The sequence below is a fragment of the Aspergillus costaricaensis genome (genome assembly GCF_003184835.1).
Source record: "Aspergillus costaricaensis CBS 115574 unplaced genomic scaffold BO79scaffold_32, whole genome shotgun sequence".
NCBI lineage: Eukaryota > Fungi > Ascomycota > Eurotiomycetes > Eurotiales > Aspergillaceae > Aspergillus > Aspergillus costaricensis.
In genome coordinates this window covers 234514-253876 of record NW_020291832.1, presented here as the reverse complement: position 1 = coordinate 253876, position 19363 = coordinate 234514, and the positions used below count along the sequence as shown (strand labels likewise).

At 50.1% G+C, this 19363-nt stretch overlaps 4 protein-coding genes across 4 annotated transcripts; 1 reads left to right on the top strand and 3 right to left on the bottom strand.

Moving 5' to 3' along the window:
* Window positions 1-109: 109 nt before the first annotated feature.
* Window positions 110-1786, bottom strand: BO79DRAFT_273481 (MFS multidrug transporter; the record flags this gene model as incomplete). Its single annotated transcript, XM_025687513.1, has 2 exons — window positions 110-1584; window positions 1651-1786. The coding sequence occupies 2 exons, from the start codon at window positions 1784-1786 to the stop codon at window positions 110-112; spliced, it is 1611 nt and encodes a 536-aa protein (XP_025536223.1).
* Window positions 1787-2408: 622 nt separating this feature from the next.
* BO79DRAFT_201146 (putative C6 finger domain protein) lies at window positions 2409-5358 on the bottom strand. The gene is made up of 5 exons (XM_025681541.1): window positions 4894-5358; window positions 4701-4813; window positions 4391-4635; window positions 4141-4333; window positions 2409-4084 (listed from the first exon to the last, which is right to left on the bottom strand). The coding sequence occupies exons 1-5, from the start codon at window positions 5299-5301 to the stop codon at window positions 2632-2634; spliced, it is 2412 nt and encodes an 803-aa protein (XP_025536222.1). The 5' UTR covers window positions 5302-5358; the 3' UTR covers window positions 2409-2631.
* Window positions 5359-11511: 6153 nt separating this feature from the next.
* BO79DRAFT_47465 (copper fist DNA binding domain protein) lies at window positions 11512-13709 on the top strand. The gene is made up of 3 exons (XM_025689304.1): window positions 11512-11831; window positions 11904-12077; window positions 12134-13709. The coding sequence occupies exons 1-3, from the start codon at window positions 11756-11758 to the stop codon at window positions 13477-13479; spliced, it is 1596 nt and encodes a 531-aa protein (XP_025536221.1). The 5' UTR covers window positions 11512-11755; the 3' UTR covers window positions 13480-13709.
* Window positions 13710-15865: 2156 nt separating this feature from the next.
* BO79DRAFT_273477 (uncharacterized protein) lies at window positions 15866-17319 on the bottom strand (the record flags this gene model as incomplete). The annotated part of the gene is made up of 1 exon (XM_025687512.1): window positions 15866-17319. One exon carries the CDS (start codon window positions 17317-17319, stop codon window positions 15901-15903), a length of 1419 nt encoding a protein of 472 aa, XP_025536220.1. The 3' UTR covers window positions 15866-15900.
* Window positions 17320-19363: the final 2044 nt, after the last annotated feature.

Here is a 19363-nt window from a genome sequence, read left to right as displayed (position 1 = left end):
TGAGCAAGTTCCACTGGATCCAGTACGGTGCTGTGCCATGCTTGGTGCAAGATCAATACCAGCAGGGCATGGAATCGCATCAAAGGTAGCGCCTGTAGGCCCTGGTTATCTATACACCTGCGGCCGCGGCACAGTCGCTCCTCCGCTCTACAGTGGCCTCTTGCATGAATGGGCTGTAAGATCTGATCTCTTTGCCCCATTGGAGGACCACAAAAGGAGTTGCCACCAGGGCCAAGGACACAAATGCAAGCAGCGAGCTGGCCCACTGAAATCCAATATTAGTGTACATGGCTGCTGCGGCCAGAGGGAGAAAGGCGATAGAGATGTTCTCGACGAAACCAACCGCCCCGAGGGCGCTCGCAGCATACTTGCTGTACGCGTCGATGAGATAGTTGGCATTGCCAACGATGACCGCCGTCGTCCCAAACCCCACCATCGCCAGGCCGACGGTAGGTGCCATCCAGTGTATGGAAGTGTACGATGTCCACCCATACACGAACATGCCGCCCGTAACACCAAAGAGTCCACCAATAATCGATGCATGGAGCCGAGCCTCCGGGATCGGCGTGCCCGGTGCCTCGATATTGCGGATCGCAGATGCATAGTACCAGGGATCGGTTAGGATGCAAAATCCACCGCCCAGGAGTTCCCCGATCACAATCGCAACTTGGACATATCCACACTGGATGGGATCCCACCCATATAGCTCCTTGTATACCTGCTCGACCGATTGCGTAAAAAGATATATCGTTCCCAAACTGAAGGCAGCCCACACCGTCGCAACGAACACGACCCCTTCAGTACATAGCATGTACAGAGGCCGTTGGACGCTCTGCAGGATAAGCTGAGGTAATGCTACCCGATCAATCTTCTCAGTCGTGTACGCATTCGTCCCCTCGCGGCGCAGTCGTTTGGCCTCAGCGCGCAAGATCGCCGGCCCACGGCTCTCTGGCAGGCCGAAGACCAGATTCGGAAATAGGGCAGCGGTCCAGATCAGTTCGATGTACCCAATCCAGCGCCATGACAAAAATTGCAGGATGGCAGAGCCAACCACCGGGCCCAGACTTGTCGCCGCCAGATAGACGGTCACGTACAGACAAATTGGGACACTCCGGGCTCGATCGCCGTGAAAGACATTCGATGTAATACCGGCAACGGCGTCGCTTATCAGCGGAACACATCCTCCGCTGAAGAATCGAACCACAATCAGGGTGGCAAAATTTGGTGCCAGCCCTACCGGAATCAAAAAACAAATAAAGCAAAAATAGGTGGTAAGAAGGACAGGTCGAACGCCAAAGTCCTCCATCACAGGAAACACAAGAAGCGGGCACAGCGCGGCCCCGACACCCCAAGATGTTGTTAGCCAGTAAGTATTGGGGAATGTCGCATCGGAAATATGAAACTCGTCCCCAATGGCCGTATGAGCCACCGTTAGGATGGTCCCATTCATCGAGCAGACAAAGCTCGCAAGCAAGCCAATGCCCGTGGCTTGCCATTTCTTTGAAAGAGGCCAGTTGTATGGATCTTTGGGGTCATCCTCTCCGTTCCACGTGACAATCATGCTCTCTTGGGCAGAGCTTGGGCCTGTGTGTCATGATGAGTGAGTGGAATGGTCTCGGTTGATAAGTTCAAGGGCATATGCATATCAACCTTCGGTACGAGGGCGCAATGCCGGGTACGAATCGATTTCGAGCTCGTCTAGTGTGATCGGTACGTTTCCAAGATCGGCTCTAGAGCCATCTGCTTTCGGTGCAATCTGTCGCTGCGAACAATCCGGAGGTGCCATCATAGCAGATATGGTGGCGCGAGAACGAGGTCACCCAAAGATGTCCAGCTCCGTATAGCAGTGATATGTTTGGTCGTTCAAGTGGTATAAATCAGGGCAAGGTGGGTAGCATGCTCAACGGTGTGGGAGGTAGTAGTTTGAAGAACGAATAGTTCAAAAATGAATATGAGAGCGTGTCTGGGGTTATTCCATTTTCTTTTTATATAATTAGTTTAGACTAACCAAGACTAATCGATTATATATCTATGTAGATAGGTATGTCGGTAGGTAGTTAGATGTGTAGTATAGGAATTGCACTAGTCCTAATAAGGTAACTATACTAAATAGGTAAGAGACCTAACTAGGAATTGGGCTGTATAAGGTAAATGACAAAGAATCATATGTAGATTGCTTGTCTACCTAAAGTCTCCACAAATCATACTTCGATCTACGTACAAGTCCAATGTGTAATAATGTCATTTCTGAATCGACATGATCATCCTTGCAGAAACCAAAAGTCCTTGGTGTAGGCAGACAGCCAGTATGATGTAGATGCGGATATTACAGGGACGGGTATCTAAAGCTACTATAAACTACTCGATAGGTTACGCTTCAAATACCCCATGGGGAAAGCAATAATAATATCCATTTAGCTATACAGGGGCCACGAAAAGAAGAGAATAGTTGCGCTAGTCACATAAAAGCAAATCATTAATATGGTGAGGTATTGCCGATAATTTTCTTTTTTTAGGAGAGATTTAAGAAGAGAAGAGAAAATCCAAGCCAAATTGAATCAACTCAATTTTTCCAAAAGACATCATCACTGAAATACACTCCTTGCAACCGATCCCAGTATATCACCTAGTTTACCGGCGACGGTAGATTAACCCGGAGAAGACGTTGAGGTAACCTTCCTTGGTGAGGAGAGTGAAATCCACGACCACGTGACCATGCGGTTGCGCGGATGATGTCATGTTTGGCGATGTGGCATTCAGGTTGTGTTCAGAGATGGCCGGGGGCGGAGAGGAGGCATTGGCGGCTACTTGGCCTTCCGCACCGACAGCCAGGTCAGCGAGGTGTTGGAGAGAGCGCTGTTCGTTCGGGCCCATCACAGGCGGAGCTGCAGAGCCGCTTTTTCCGAGGCTGGGGTCATGGAGCTGAGTCTCCTGAGCTTTGGTTCGTCTCCATTCCAGGAAGACGCGGATCTTCGAATCCCAACCGGGGGTGCCAAAGATGTCGCCGTATTCACCGGACTCGGCGGAGCGTTTGGAGCGGTAGTCGAGGATTTCTTCGAGCTTTTTGAGCGCCTCCCAGCATTGGTTGGAGTATTCGGGAAGCACAGTAGCCTCGAGAAGAGTCATGGATGCCAGCGCAAGACTATGCAGGTCGAAGGGCGTCGCCAGTCGGGACTGCATACTGGCCTTGTGCAACTCATTCATAACCTCTTCCGCGGCGTAAATGATTTCGTATGGACTATGTACGAATATATGCCGCTTGATCAGGAGGCGACTGGTCCAGTACAGCTGGTTTTGTAGACTTTCAAAAAAGCCATAAGATGTGCCATCCTCGGGATTCTCGTGCGGTTTGCGGAAATCTGCCACCTCGGCCAGACGCTCGAGACCTGCGACCATGTTCGCTCCAACCAGACGGCCCAGCCCTGTGTTGGTCTGGCATACGTTGTGCTCTTGAGCGACGAGAGTGACCATGTCGATGAGGATCGTAGAGTACGATGCAATCCCCGCGGTGGCTGAGCCGAGGACTCTCTCGTCCTCGCGGCCACCGATTTCGAACGTTCCCAAAACACTGTAATCAGCAACGCTGATTGCATACCAGCGAGACAGAAGGGCCAAGGAAACCCAACTGCGCCTTACAAGGTTTGCGTCAGAGTCAACGTCTGGATCAGACGATCGCTTGGTTCTCAGCTGTCCGAAGGCTTTCGCCATATCCGAGCCGAGCTTTGTCGCAGATTGAATGAGAGTGTGCTTGGGCACTCCATCCTTCATCACGAAGTTGTCTGGGCCCCGCGAGTCACAGTCAACAATCATGAGGAGTAAAGTCTGGAGCCAGATCAAGTTGATAGCTGCCGGGCGGAGCATGGCAGGCTGTCGTGTATAGTACAAGAGAAGATCCTGTGCATTGTCGAACGATGTTACCCTCTCAAACGCATTTGTCATGCGGTCCATGTTGGTACGTGTCACCGTGAGCAAGCTGTACAGGAATATCTCCTGCACCTCTCGGCTGCATTGGTGTAGAAGCTCAAGAAGCCGCTCCTTAGAGTGTGGCAAAATGGGCAGGACTGGGTGAATCTTTTGGTAGTACCTGTATGAGGTTAGAGAGCTTGCCCTGCAAATATTCATCTCTACTATGGAACTTACGCGTTGAGAGCGCCTTCATCCACATCCAAGGGTGTCATATCCTCATCCAATGCTTGCTTAGGCACTTCAGGTATGTCAAGCCCAGCCGGCAAGTCGGTCTCATTGCCAGTTGACCAGAAGAGATTGCCGGATTTGGGTGCGGTGTGATTCACGACCGAGGGATTGCATGGATCCGTCGCGCTTTCTCCAGCCTCTAGTAGTAGGGTCAGTCTCCCAAACTTACAATAGCGACGGGCAGGTGGTCACGAACCAAAAGCATTCTGAGAGCGAGGATTGAACGGCGCCTGCGCGAAAGATGAGCTTGGAAGCCCTTCAAACACGGAGTATGTTCTCTTGCGACCAATAGGGCCAGCGTCGATTGGTGGCGAAAAGTCTTGGTACGCCCTTGGAGAAGACACTTCGTTCATAGTCTGGTATGGCATGTCGGGGTGAACCATAGTAGGTTGCATCTGGCTTTCGAGGGTATGCAATCGTTCGGCAAGCTCTTTAATGTAACTATCATCGACGTTAGCCAAACTTCATCTTCAACGGCAAACCCATACGCGCATCGCGATCCTTACCCTTTGCTAGGGCCACGTTTCATGGGAACACGACTGAACTGGCATACGACTCCAAGCCGGCGACAATTTGAACAAGTTTCGACACCGGATTCCGAGCTTGCATCGCAACGGACCTAGTAAAAGTAACATGTTAGCTCACCCGGTCCCGCGTCGCGTCTAGATGAGGAGAATGGAAAAAGCGTGTCGAGTGTACCTTTTTGCGCCTGCACTCATCGCACGCCCGGGAAATCTTGGATCTCTTCCGTCTCGCGCTCTGGTCTCCATAGCTTAGGTCGTGGTTGGGGTCGACTCCGACTTGCTGGCTCGGGGTAAATTGCAGCATATGCTGTTGTTGGTGCTGGTCGGGGGAGGAAGGACGGCCCATATCAGCGCCACCAGGATTGGAGGATCCTAGAACCATCGACTGACCATGGTGGACGCCATTGCTTGAGCCATCGGCGAGGCCAGGTCCAGAGGTCTCGCGCGAAAGCTCAGCTGACAGAAGTTCGTCGGCGGTCAACTGGCGGTTGTAGTACTGCATGGCGCCTTGGCTCATCTGCGCCGCGTTGGGGGACGGGTAGGAAGGAGCCGGAGGCATATCGGCGTGGTCTCGAGAGTTCATTGTGGCTGGAGGTGATAAAAGCGCCAGGGACAAGCGAAGGTGGATGGTGGAGCGATGCTCCGGATGGTGGAGGAGAGAGAGAGTTGAAGGACGGAAGACGCGCGAACAGCAGGCAAGGTTTTACAGGCTAAAATTGCCTGGGCGGGGAGAAATTCGAAAGGGTTAGCGCCGAAGGCCGTCGGCGACGAGCAGGACACAGCAAACATGATCTCGCGATCGAATTGCAGGCATACCATCGCACCGAATCTGATGAGAATTCGGGGACGAGGATATAGTTTCATATTGGGATGATCGCGCCGACGCGGAGGGCCGGCTTTTTGTTTCTGCGTCCAGCGACGGATTAATACTATTTCCCACCGGCCCAGAACTCGACCATCGCTTCTTTCACTGGCGACCAGAAGTTGGTCTGATCAATAGTTTCATCGAGCTGGAAGGGTTTGTCTTGATGAAATCTGCTTGGATTTTGTCTGCCAGGATCCCTTTCCTACTATCTCAACCTCGCCCTGTTGATCCGGTATATGAGGCGATTGCCTGGGACTTGTGTGGTTGACCCGTAACTTCACCAGCCGTTGTCCTTCAGGTTCAGCTGCCAGCTAATGTTTACAATCACCACCCAAGTTCCCTTGAACACTCCTATTGATTCTCTAAGTCTGGACCTTTTCGCTACATGAGCACCAGAACTTCCGCTTCAAATATTCAAACTCCGGGTTCATGTGGTGAGCTCTCACGTGAGGATGCTGTACGACGCCTATCGCTCAAGGAGAGCTCACTTGCAGCCAACTCTGTCCTGATGCTGCACACTTAATCTCCGACTCGGTCTTTTAGCAGTCAGCATGCAATTGTTCAAACATTGGTCTGAGCTCTGAAAAGGAATCCGGTTGTGCAGTCCCTTTTTGCATCTGAACAAGAGCCTCAAGTCTAAGCTTTGGCGTGACATTCATCCTCTGGATCTCCTTCACCTATCACAACGATAGGTTCGGACGCTCTGTATATGTGACGTCCTAGCTATAATCGCTCTTGCTAATACAGCTCTTCGGATCAATTGGCCGTTTGAGGGCACTTTGAACTTTACGTTCGAGACACCTAGTTCCTACCGACGGAAAGATTACAGCTCTGCCACGTCGGCCAATGCATTGTGTCGGTCTTGGAAAAGTAACATGCACCACCGAGATTTTGCGGTTTGTTAAGCCTTCAGATCCACTGGCTTTTATTGTCAAAGTATTTATCGCATGACAGTGGTAGCATTACTTCATCTATCAATCGATTGCGGACCTCACCGGATGTGGATCGAGTGCAGCTCGCATTAGACTACCCCTTACGACGATCTGATGCCTTATAATGACGACCTCAGGTGCCCCTTATTCTCGATGGCATGATTATCACTCTGTGACTCCTACGGGATGCATAACACTAGACGAGGTATCTGTGCTTCGGCCTCAACCTCGGATAATTCGTAGGGTTGGCAGGTAGTTAGTCTTTGCCAATGGACTAAGTTACGGTACAATGCATAGGCCTAGTCGCTTTTTGCATCTATTTCCATTCACATAACCTAAGTACTGCACTAAGTGAACTCTTGTTGTTAAAGATCGTCAACAAATGTCCCCTGCATCGCCGATGTTCTGGAGGAAGCGGCTCGAGTCACCAATATACCCGTAAGCAAATCTGAGCTCATCAATACGGGGTACATAATTGATACCAAAAAAAAACTTTCAACACCCCAGCCGCCGATAACTGACCGACATAATTGCAAGACGGAATAATTTGATAGTAAGAACCATAGCGGCTCCCACAGTCTCGTTTCCACCTTAATCCAAGAGCGAGCACCAGAGACAAATACCTTCAATCACTTTCCTCCACAACGCGGGCACGGTCCGTTGGCTGGGGCTGACCGGTGCGCAGTAGGCTGAAACAGGTCCCACCGCGTCGTGTCTGAGCTAGTCTAGTCTACTTTGTACTTAGTCAGTTAGTAGACTACCAGGGAGCAAGCAAGCAGCTCAGCCTATCCTAAATTAAGCCCTGCATTTTGGGGGGGGGGAAAGAAAACCGCAAGGCGTAAATTCGCCGACGGGGAAACGACGGGTGTGATCCGTACGTAGTTGACAAAGCAATTCAATGGTTCCGGTTATGCGGTTGATACTTAGGTTGCTTTTTCTTTTCTCTCTTGCCTCGACCCTTTTCCTCACAAACAAGAATTAATTATTGGGGTGGGTTTGTTATCATTATGTAGACTAGAACGGTGATTCCGTTATAGCCACCACCGGGCTAAGTGGTTTGGGTGGAACTATCTGGGGAATAATCAATGGAGGTTCCAGTCCCGGGATGATGATCCACCCAGACAAGGCAAGTCAGCCTAGCCGTGTTGCTAACTAGTCAAGAGGAACTAACTAAAGATGATGCTAGTTAGTTAGGCTCCGGCTGGGTCATCCTAATAAGTCCTTAGTAACTAACCAACTAACTGTTAACAACAGACTGCGCCGAGTAGTAAGTGGAGGCGCAGACGGTCAGGTAATGGAATGGATCCCGTCTATCTAGCGTGTACGATTCACAATACGTTTGTGACCCAGGTTTACTTAACTTACTTGGTAACTGGCCCCGGTGTGTTCAGATAACCCATGTTCAACTTCCTACACTAAACCGTTGGCTACCCTATCATCGGCATGGTTGCCGGGGTGTTGGTGTTTCAAGTAATCTGCTTTGTTGGCTAGAATGCCTCCCTATCTGAAATAGTAGCTTCAGCTCTCTACTGCAGCAATGTGGAGTTGTAGTTCACATAGAGTATCTAGGGGACTTATGTACCTGGTAACTCCATCTTACTTATTGCAGCCGAGGGAGCGTTTCCCGTTCATTGGCGAGCTGACGACGAAGGATAAAAGGCCATACCGTGGGATTACCAGGGCGAGCTCACTCAGGGAGGCCCCGAAGGGACCCGACTATAGTCAGAATGGAGGGTATAATTGGCGGAAGAGAACATCCACCCAGCGCTGTGTAGATCAGGCCCCGCCGCATGACCGACCATCAAAACCGCTGCAATTGCCCCGAACAAGAAGCAGTGACGCCATCCCGCAGTCCCCAACAACCCGTGATTTTGACGCTGGGATCTGAGTCCCTAAGTGGACAACTGATCGGTGATGTAAAACATGGTCCCTAGCGGAATTGGTATCTTTTTCCTGACTCTCTGATAGGCTTCTTCTTGATGGGCGAAGTAATGAAGGGAAGCATTGTCACAATCTCAATGGTCGGCAATTCCACGGTGATCATATGGGGGAAGTTGTCAGGAATTTTCACACCGATACGATACCGTACGTCGCCAATACACCCTGGTTACAGCACAAAACAGTTGAACCTGAACCTGCATCTCAACCTGTGCTGCTGCGTACCTACTTTTGACTTCCTTTTTTGAACCTCTCTCTGGCCTCAAAAGGGAGGTTACCTCCTCCATTCAAGTCAGTAACACTGCAGCCGGTCGGAGTCACCGACATTATACTCCTTTCATAAGCAATATGTCAATAATTCTCCTGTGTGTGCACAATTGCCCCGGAGTACGGAGCACAGAATGTTCGGCATTAGGACAGGGGACAGGATCCAGGGCACATGCATGAAAGGTCGAACCGCTCGATGGGCACAGACTTTCCAGCCCGGGACGTGGTTCAGTCCACGGGGTCAACCATGGTCGGATTCCAGTGCCTGCCCATTCGCAAGCCTTTTTGTCCGGTCAGAACCGCATGAGTGGCTGGAGCAAAAAAAGAGTGGACTGCATAGAAGACTGGAATTTGGTTTTCTAGAACTTATGGCTGTGAATGCGTGTCTTATGGCAAGAAGAGGAATGACTGACGGGTGGCCTAAGGCGTTGAAAGCTGATTTACCACCGGAAGAACTACTATGTACTATTATTACTGACCACCACTTACTTACTTACCCGCAGCAGCAGCAGCAGTCCATCCACTACTTTGTTGTACCTTCCCAAGGCAGCAGGCATTTGCCCCAACAGTCATTGGTTCGGGACACGTCGCGGATTGTACCATGGCGGCTGACGCTAACAAGAGTTTCCCGAAATAACTATCAACACATAGTTCCCAGCTGTGCAGCATCACTTTGATACTGGATTCTTCTGGCCATGTCCCTGTCCTGCTGCCCACTGGAAGAGGGATCGGTGTCGGAATATCTTAGGCCAACCAAGGTAATATTGTCACTAGTGACCGGCCCGGTTGTCGTGCCCCAGAGTTTTCGTAACAGGATCCATTCGGCCCCTCAACAGAGTTTGGTCCGTTCTCCACGAAGCCTTTAGACCACAAGTTTGTAGACTAAGGCTCCTCGAGGCTTGGAAGTCTGAACCCTAACCTAAGACCTAAGGACAAGTTCCTGCCAACAGTCTAACCTTTTCTAGGCGGTCTAATTCTGAGCGGGCTATCTAGTCTATCCTGGCGTGAAGCGCGGCTAACCGACTTCGCTACGTTTAGAATCATCACTTGGATTAGAACAGGGGGGTGGGATGGAAAGATAGATCAGGATAAGAGGACGAAGCCAAGTTTCGGAAGAAATGTCTCCCCCCCGCCCCCCCTCTCAAAAAAGCTGTTGCGTCGTCGGAGATCCCTTGCATTGGCACATAAGGACTTGAAGGAGATAGCTGGGGGTCGAGTTCGAGATCTCAATCTCACCTGAAATGCTTGGTTTGGTTTGGATACCGTATGTTACGTCTTCCCGAGCCATCTTAGTAGTAGTGAATTAGCGGCGGTGCACACCGAGTATCAGCGCGCTGGCTGCATGCTTTTTAAGGTACCTTGCTCTGGACAGCAAGAAAAAGTCTCCTGCTGACGCGGCAAGAAACATGGCATTTAATGCACGACACGAATACCAGGTGAATTGGTCGGGATGGATTGCGAGTAAGAGGGGGTGAAGATCCAGGGGTAAGGCAACCAGATCATAGGTAGGGGTCGACAGAATGGTTCTGGAGTAACTACTGTAGGCTCTAGCCACAAGGCTGACTGACAAAATCCGGGATCGCATACCTGGGGGCAAGAGAGGGAGAGGGGGATCGATTTGCGTAAGAAATGGAATCGTGCGTGACAGCTTGGCTGTTCTGGCACGAGGCTTCGTCAGAAACAATTTATTGCCCAATTCTAGTATCCATGGAATGGCCCGTGGGCTATGTGGAGCGATAGGTTGTTCTTTCACCTGTTTCCTTTCTGTGCGTGTGTGTGGGCTTGTGGAAAGATAGTAATTCGTGTTCAGGGATCAACTACTGAGTTTTAAGGAATTAGAGGGAAGGAAGAAACATACATACTACAAATAATGTTCGGAAATTTTTACCAGCTACAGAATTGAGTGTCTATGCTATAAGTAGTAGCAGTAGTAGCAAAGAAAGCGTCCGATCAACACCGAACGTGGAAGAAAAAAGAAAAAGAAACCATACATAAAGTAACAGTAAAGGTGTTGTAAAGTAAGTAAGGAAAGAACTGAAATGAAATGAAACAAACCAGTAATGAATACAGTGAATAGTTCACACACTCCGGTTAGGTAGAGAGACCAGAGGTGCCACGCAAATCTCCTTGCGGGCGCCGAGTTGTTCCACTTTCCCTTCCACTTCGCCGCCCCCCTCTGACCCTCTCGCCGAAACCCAAAGCGACCGGACTGAATTGCGACTACTTCTTCCCGCTCCCCTCCCGCCTTTCTCCCCCCCCTTCTCTTCTTCTTTTTTTCCCTTTTCCTCTTTTCCACAGGGTTACTTCTGCAACTCTGCCTCGAGATCGATCGCTTTTTCTCTTTATCTTGGCCGCCACAGCCGGTATTTGGTGTCCTGTCTCACGGCCGGCGCCAAACGGTGCGTAGGCTTTGGCCCCCCCATTCCCTTCAATCCTCTTTCTCCTGATTCTTCCTTTGGGTTTTTGTGTATGTTCCTGTTGGGCTTTGCTCGTTCCGCTTCGAACTGCCCATCCCGCCCCTGGTACCTGGGTGTTGCCATTGTGTGAACAACTCGCCTACCCGCTTCTTTGTTCTCGCCTTTTTTACACTACTATACTATACTCCCTTCCCCGGGCTTCTTCTATCGGGCTTGCCAAATCGTACCGGCAGCCTACATCGACCTTCCCGACCTCAGTTGCGATTCGACCCTCTTACAGGTGAAACGGCGTTTCTGTGACCTCGTTCGGTGCATTGGGATATTCAAGCTGGTGATACCCTTGCTTTGTTGGAGTTTGCCTTGGTTTCTGCTGGTCCGATCTTTGCGACGGACCACACCACCTATACCTCGAATTTCTCGCCTTGACGGCCTCTTCGCTTTCCTCCGGCAGGTCTTCCTGTTCGGCTTAACGTCCTCCTACAAAACCATTCATATATAAAAGACCAAAACTAGGCGGAGAAGCGTGCGACTTCTCGGCCCCCACTCTGTTCACTTATACCCTTTTGATCTATATACCGTCGCGAATCGTCGCATGTTCCTTTCTCAGTAACCGCGGCGATGCTTATCGATGGCGAGAAGTGGGCTTGTGAAGCTTGCGTCCGGGGTCACCGTGTCAGCAGCTGTCACCACAGTGGTAAGTGCGGCAACTATCTCTGATGCATCACATCTTTCTCCCGTCGCAATTGCTAACGTGGCTTGGCTACAGACCGCCCCTTGACCCACATTAACAAAAAAGGCCGTCCTGTCTCCCAATGCGCTCACTGTCGCGGCCTACGCAAGTCACGGACAACCCACACTAAGTGCGAGTGTGGTGACAAGAAAAAGAATTGCCACAAGAATGACTCAGATCCCCATGTTACTGATAAGCGGGATCACAAGCGTGAGCATGATGGTGATGGTGAACTGGTTCATAGTTTTCTGATCTGGATTTTACAGAGGACTCCCGTCCAAAATGTGGCTGCACTCATGGTCAGCGCTGCACCTGTGCGCTGAAGAAGGAACCCCACCTGGATACCGTTCCGGAGACCGGCCTCCCTCCACCCCCAGCTGCGGCGCTGTTGGATCAGCCCAAGAAGCCGCAGCTGACATCGACCAAATCGGAGAGTACCTTGACTATCTTCCGCGATGGCCACCACAAGCCGGCTCATAAGCACAACGACATGGCTCACAAATGCGGTCTGCCCTACACGATACCCCGTTCTCATACCATCCACGCTGGCGATGTGGCCCGCCGCTCGGTCGACCACCTGCCTCTGGTCCAGCCCACGATACTCAACGAGGGTTTCGCGAACCAACAACAGCCTGCAGAACAGTCACCCGCGCGCGGACAACATCGCCGTGTCAAGTCTGAACATGGTTCTCCTGAGAGTGCCCCCGTCGTCTCGCCGGACAACGTCCCGACAACCGTTCCCCCACTCGACATCTCGTCCTTTTTCCCTCAAGTTCAGACAGCGGAGAACGCTGGTGACGTTGGCGTTCCCGAGCCGGTCTCGATGCCTATGAAGACCCCTCTGGACCCACTGGTCACGTCGGGGTTACCCTTCGACATGTCATCATTCTCATCCTTCCCAACAACAGCGACATCGCCTGTCAATTGTGTCGCATTCCAGGACCCCTACAAGGAGCCCTTCTTCACGTCCCCTGAGGGCGACGTGTCTCTTCAGTCGACCGCATTCAGCGCCCCTCCAGTCGATTGGTCAAGCTTCCCTCTGTACTCCTCGGAAGTTCCAGCCGCGACAAGCACTCAAGCACCCTCCTACGCAAGCTTCGATTACAACTCTATGGCTCCCGGATTCCCAGCCCCGTCATCGTCCGGTGACATCTCTGAAGCGGATGAGTTCGCGCCGATCCCTGGCTTGGGACGTACGGGCAGCGATCTGCACGATCTCAACAGCGTCAGCGAGGGCTCCGATATCGACCATTTCCGCATTAGCTCGGCTTCGTCATTCATCGGCCTTCCTCAGGCACAGCTCTTGGCATCGAATAACCTTGAGTCGATTGACATTGACGACTTCCTCAAGTCGGCCAACGAGTCCACCGCGGCGTTGGAGCATCAGCTCCAGGCCACCATGGGCATGGAAGCCAAGCAACTTCCGACCGAGGATGCCTTCGCCATGTCGAATGCTGAGACCTTCAAGCCGGTGACTACGCCGACTGCCAGCATGTCGATGGCCACGCCCCCAACCGAGGCCGCTTGGAACGTGGGACTCTTCGACCCCAATACTGCCCCCATGAGCGAAAGCAGCAATGGCAATTTCTACGTGCCGCCATGGGTGCAGTAGGGCTGCTTTTCGATGAGACGCGGCTTGCTACATAGTGTTGTGGTCTGTTCGCGGCACCTTACCACCACCTCCACACCGTCTGAGTGACACCCACGTCTTCATGACCTTGATGAGAGATGATGATAAATGCCTGATTTATCTGTGTTTTATTTAGCAGTCCGAGAGTGACACTAAACTATAGCATCCAATTTTATAAAGATTACTATTGCTATTTTATTTTTATTCGGGTTTTTTCACTACCCTCGCGGGTGTTGTCTATCCCTGTGTACATCTGCCTATTTTTACCCTCCCTAGGTCCTTTTTTTTTCTGGCTATTGTGTCAAGTCACTCGCTCTGCCTTTTTCACTACCCGCATACATAGAGCTGATTTCTGCAGCGTTCTTCACACGATAGACAGCGGGTCTCTTTGTCTCAATCAAGAAAGACTATACTTAGTTTGTGGAGTGCGATCGTTCCTTCCATGCCCCGATCCGCAGTGGATCGATCATTTTTCTCATCAGGGACAACGCAGATGCCTGTTAGACAGGTAGTAATCCTAATCGGGGATTACGTCAACTCAAGCTGCAGCGAACCAACAATAGAGCGCTAAGCATTTTGTACGACAGACGCAGACACCGAAACACTCTTTTCGGTATATACTCTGTAAAGTTACGAATAAATAAACCGGTTAGAAAGAATGAAATATTTGATAGATTGTCAATGTATGCATGATGTATTGAATAATGTACAGTAAAGTAAATATGTAAGTTGTTGTTATGTATGTATGCATACTTGTAGTAGCGGTGAGCAAAGCCGGTTCTAAGTCCGGCGGTGTGGGTTGTGGTTCTAAATTGTCATCATTTGTGGCTTGCTTGTGTTTGCAGTTCAGATGGTTCTAGGTTCAGCTGTTGATTGATGATGATGATGATCCCCGTCATCTGATCGATCATGCAGTTCCCCCATGGATTTTTACTGTAAGTAATTATTGTCGGATAAACCGGGTCGGTTTATACAGTTGTTTCCATACTTGGAAGATTTGTATAAAAACTGTGATACTGTGAATGTGGCGAGAAAAGAATAATGTTAGAACTACTTGGTAGTTACTGATGTTTAGCAGAACCACTGTCTACTTCCTAACATGAATAAGATATCATAATATGTTACTACATTCGCAGCGGGAGTATAGTAAAACCAATAACAATGATTCATCCACCCACACATCGGTCAGTTAGTAGTATAACTAGTAGTATCAATACACATAACCCCCCATCTAACCCCCATGAAAACAAATTCAATTACTTACATGATACTGTACAGTAACCTCCCCAGAGACCAGAAGAAACCGGAGCCAGTAAACTACGTACTTAATGTACAGGTAAGTAAGTAAGTACGAACAGACCAAAGCCAAGTCCCAACAAGCCTTGTCGAGTCAAAGCTTGTTTTGGGTCTTCTTCCCCTTGCATAAATTGGGGGGGGTTCCTTTTTCTTTTTTCGCAGGGGTGGTGGTTGGTGTGATTAAGAATTTGTAATTTATTGGTTGGTGGATGATGGATGATGTGCAGGAGAATTATTGAGTAAGTATATAGAACTAGTAGTATCTGGAATGAATGGGTGGGTGGGATAAATGCCTCATGTGGGGGGTTCCGGGGGGGTTACTTAGGTATATAGTTAAGCTTTTGGTGGGAATTGCTTGATTAGTTGGTGGTATTCTACTAATAAGTAGGTGTATGTTCATTATTTGAGGGAGTCATTGGGGATTTGTTTACTTCTGTTCTGCAGGTTCTGCCTGGGATTGTGTCTCTGGATGGGTTTCCTATTATGATTGATTCGGTGGGTCGGAGTCTGCAGTGTATGTTATATAGTATATATTTCTGATAAGTTATATGATATAATAAATGCATTTATACTTGCAATCTCCATATTAATAGTTGGTTTCATTAAATAATTCTCCACAATTTTATATATTCTAATGCGGGTAGGTGCAGACTTCATTATATATAACTAGTATTACTCTCTACTTGGAAACCCCTTCACTGACTACTACTATCCTCCTATAAATACCGAGGTCTTCTATTACATATTGGGTACTAATGCTCAATCTCAATAGCATATAGGTTTTTTAACTCAGTGTCTAAGAGGACACCATGGTTTCATTGGATTTTGATTATGCTAATAATCCGAAACGCCGCGAATCTATAGCTGCTTCAATGAGTGTATATATACTATGCTCACTTCGCCATGGTCGAGCCATTTAGTCTTAGGTAGGATCATAAATGCAAGAGCTACAATATCAAGTTTGATAGCTAAATTCATTCTTCAGCCTGAACTAGACCCAGCACGCATTATTGCAAGACAAAACATAAAACTGAATTGACATTATATTACCGAACGCTGAATTCGCTTCTACCTCAAATTTACCACTACCTTCTCATTTCTCATCCTTTAGAACCCGTGCCCACCCTGAGAAGCCCCGGGGTATCCGCCCTGGGAGCTACCCGTGGCAGGGTAGCTAGCTCCGGTGGAAGGACGACCCTCGGAATATCCAGAGCTGGGGAAGCTGCCCGTGGAGTGTCCGGAGGAAGGATAGGTGCTTCCGGACTCATGGCCTTCCGAATATCCAGATCCAGGGTAGGTGCTCGCGGAGTGACCGGTGGAAGGGAAGCTAGCGCCACTGGAAGGGCCCTGAGAAGAGCCCGAGACAGGGTAGCTGCCCGTTGAATGCTCCGACGAAGGATAGCTGGCGCCCGAAGTACCCCCAGAGAGTCCCGAACCAGGGTAGGAGGTGGTTGATTTCCCAGTGGAAGGATAGGTACCTTGGGAGGGGCCCTCGAATTGACCAGAGCTAGGATAAGTTCCTGCGGAGTGTCCGGATGAAGGGTAGGTAGCTCCAGATGAAGGGCCCTCGGAGTATCCAGTAGTGGGGTAAGAGCTTGTGGAGTGTCCAGTGCTAGGGTAGCCGTTGGTTGAGGGTCGTCCGCTCGACTGTTCACTGGGGTAGCTGCCGCCGAATGGTCCTGTTGATTCTTCACCCGGGTACACAGATCCGGAGCCAGAGCTAGGATATTGCCCACTAGTCTGGGAGTTACTAGGAGCGTATCCTCCTTTTGAAGGAACTCCAGTAGATTGGCCATAAGGGTACTCGCCACTTGTGCCCTCAGAGTGACCTCCGAAAGACGACCCGGTGGACTCACCACCAGGATACTGTCCGCTCGGAGGGTAGCCCTGAGATTGCTGACCTCCAGGGATGCCAGTAGGCTCACTGTTGGAAGGAACAGTCGAGTGGCCAGTTGGGGTGTATCCCACATAATATCCGTCTTCGTAAGCAGAGGACGTGTCAATGCTACCGGGGTCTTGGCTGCTCGGGACTGTACCCTGTGAGGGCGGGCCTCCAGAAAGACCGCCACTAGGTGGAGCGCCTTCGCTTTGTCCGTATGACGGGAAACCCTGGGAAGATTGGCTTTGAGGTCTTCCAGCGCCAGCAACTGGCCCGGCCGGAGCGCTCACTGAGGTTGCCGTCGGCCTGGAAGCAGCCCCATTGGCTGGCGGAGCATTGATAGAAAAGGGTCCATGGACTTGTTGGTCAGGGAAGGGAGTTGCGACAGGCCGTGAGATTCCGTGGAAAGCCCCCGACGGGACGCTAGAAGGGGTGCCCGAAGGAGTGGCTATGCTGCTGCTGCCAGGAGCTTGTTCCTTGGTCCCGTGGGAACCAACAGTGAAGGGGAACCCGCTCCCAAAAGGACTGGCGGGCCATTGGGGCTGGCCACTCGGAATAGCAGCCCGTTTAGCATTCGGGTTGTGGACAGGAACAGCGAGAATAGAGCTGCAGAACGACAGAATGATTGCCGCTGTTTGGGCCTTCATGATGATTCAGGCTTATTGAGGATTGCTCTGAATAATTCGAAGACAGACTAAGCCAGGCATGAAACTAGGGGAGTGACAAGCGATGAAGGGCAAAAACAAGGGTTGATTGGGGTGTGAACGAGAACTGCATAAGTGAAGACTAGAGTGAACAAGCCCTGGTTTATATACCATAAAAGCCCACTTGATCACGAAACATGATATGCTGATGAGGCATAGCGAATGAAATGCCTAGACTAAGCCAGCACACATAGCTAAACCATGGATCGCTGCATTCATCTGGCAAACCATATTCGTAACCAATTCTTTAGTGAGAGAAGCCATGCTGTGTATTTGCACCATCGCGCAATTGTGGGAACATGGCGATTGTTGGCATCCCCTTCATTGTTTTTACCGGCTTTTGGGCTTTTCCTAATAATGCTTGCAAGGGTGAGGAATCTCCAAAATTAGTTGATGTAGCACAATTTCCTCCCATGGGTGTGATGGGCTCCCAAGGAATGTGAGCACGAAGGGACGCGTAGCGGGTAAAAGGGCCTCAATTCGCCGTTAGGTGACACTTCTCAGACGCGAATTGCTTGAACCAAGGCCCAGCTTCACGGGAAGCATACCGATGAATGCGAGGGGGGTGTAGGACCAGGGATAGTATCGCGCGCGTCCTCGTGGTGGCACATCCCTAGATTCCTGCGCAAATGCATCCAAGAACGTGTCAGATCGTGACCCCTTGATCCCTGCCCCTCGGCTGCCCCACAGCCTGTCTCGATTAAACATGGGGAATATCGCCGAGTTAAAGTTGTATATAAAGCAGGAGCCGCGCAGCTTGAGTTAATTTCATACTGTGCTTGCACTCCTGTTGTTGTGAGCAGCATTTTTCCCATCTTCAATACGACATACGGGCAACCTTAATGCGTAGAAACTGATAAAAGTATAACAGCATTGTCGAAGAAGGCCTGGAACAGTGTATTCTGCTCTCAGTGCAAGCCTAGCCATTCTTGATAGCTGTGGCAGTGTTTATGGCGCAAACTGACTGCTTTTAATGATGAACATTGGCTGGTGCACGTCCGCATGAAGCTAAATTCAGCCTACTGCCATAATACCTCTATGGCAGACGAAAAGGTGGTTGGGCTGGTTCTCTAAATATGGGGATCAAATACTTTGGCGCCGACGAAGTCCATTTCAGCTGTCCAAAGCAGCGACACGCCAATTGCAGGGTTTGCCAACCAACCCCTACCTGCATCTGATTCGTTTCGTATGGGCGTTGGGTGGTTTCGTGTAAGTAGTCCTGAAACGAACTTGCGAGAACCCAAGCATGGTGGAGAAATTACGCACGGTCTCTTGTCCATCTAGCAAGCTGGATGCTGCCATGCCGACCAGACTGTCACTCGCTTCGGAATGGACTCTAGCCGCTTCTCTGGAAACGGCGTAGATGACTTTCAAGAGCCCTAGTCTATATCAATGGATTTATTAGCGTCAGCACACCGGCAAACTGATATGAGACCCTGCATCCGAGACGCATAAACACCGGTGTTTCGGAGCCTCTAAAGGTCCGGGGTAATGATGGGTCACAGGCTTATTGGAGTGGAGACTGCTCGGGCATGTCATCAGGATTAGACGTAAAGTCTTGGAAGATATGGTGTTCGGCCTTCGAGTGCATAAGCTCGGTACTTTTGCTAGACAAGATTTCTAGCTCCTTGATGCTAAGCACAGAAGAGCGTAAACAAGATGTACAGGATGCAGAGCTAGTTAGATGGATGCAATACACATTTTGTATGCGTCGGGTTCTTCCATTCTCCAGACGGCGCACACCCAGTCACGAAGCACCAAAAGAGACAATGTGCAGCTATTTGAAGGGGTGGCCATTCCGTCTGTTCTAGAGTTGAAACCCCAAGAAACCATATAGCATCATATTGAGCCGAGAGCTTTACTGTAATGATTAGTATCTCTGGTGCTCATATGAAGCTTTCTGACCTGGCATGCCGCCTCACTGCCATATAGTGATACCTGAATACTTTCCAAATAAGGCATTCAGTATCCCCTTATTAGAATAACA

Excerpts from the sequence above, each read along its gene's own strand:
- BO79DRAFT_201146 (XM_025681541.1), bottom strand. The coding sequence starts at position 5,301 with ATGAACTCTCGAGACCACGCCGATATGCCTCCGGCTCCTTCCTACCCG. Across the intron at positions 4,334-4,390 it reads TCGCTCTCAGAATGCTTTTG|AGGCTGGAGAAAGCGCGACG; the intron begins GTTCGTGACCAC and ends CCCTACTACTAG. Across the intron at positions 4,085-4,140 it reads GATGAAGGCGCTCTCAACGC|GTACTACCAAAAGATTCACC; the intron begins GTAAGTTCCATA and ends AACCTCATACAG.
- BO79DRAFT_47465 (XM_025689304.1), top strand. The coding sequence starts at position 11,756 with ATGCTTATCGATGGCGAGAAGTGGGCTTGTGAAGCTTGCGTCCGGGGT. Across the intron at positions 11,832-11,903 it reads CAGCAGCTGTCACCACAGTG|ACCGCCCCTTGACCCACATT; the intron begins GTAAGTGCGGCA and ends GCTTGGCTACAG. Across the intron at positions 12,078-12,133 it reads TGATAAGCGGGATCACAAGC|AGGACTCCCGTCCAAAATGT; the intron begins GTGAGCATGATG and ends TGGATTTTACAG.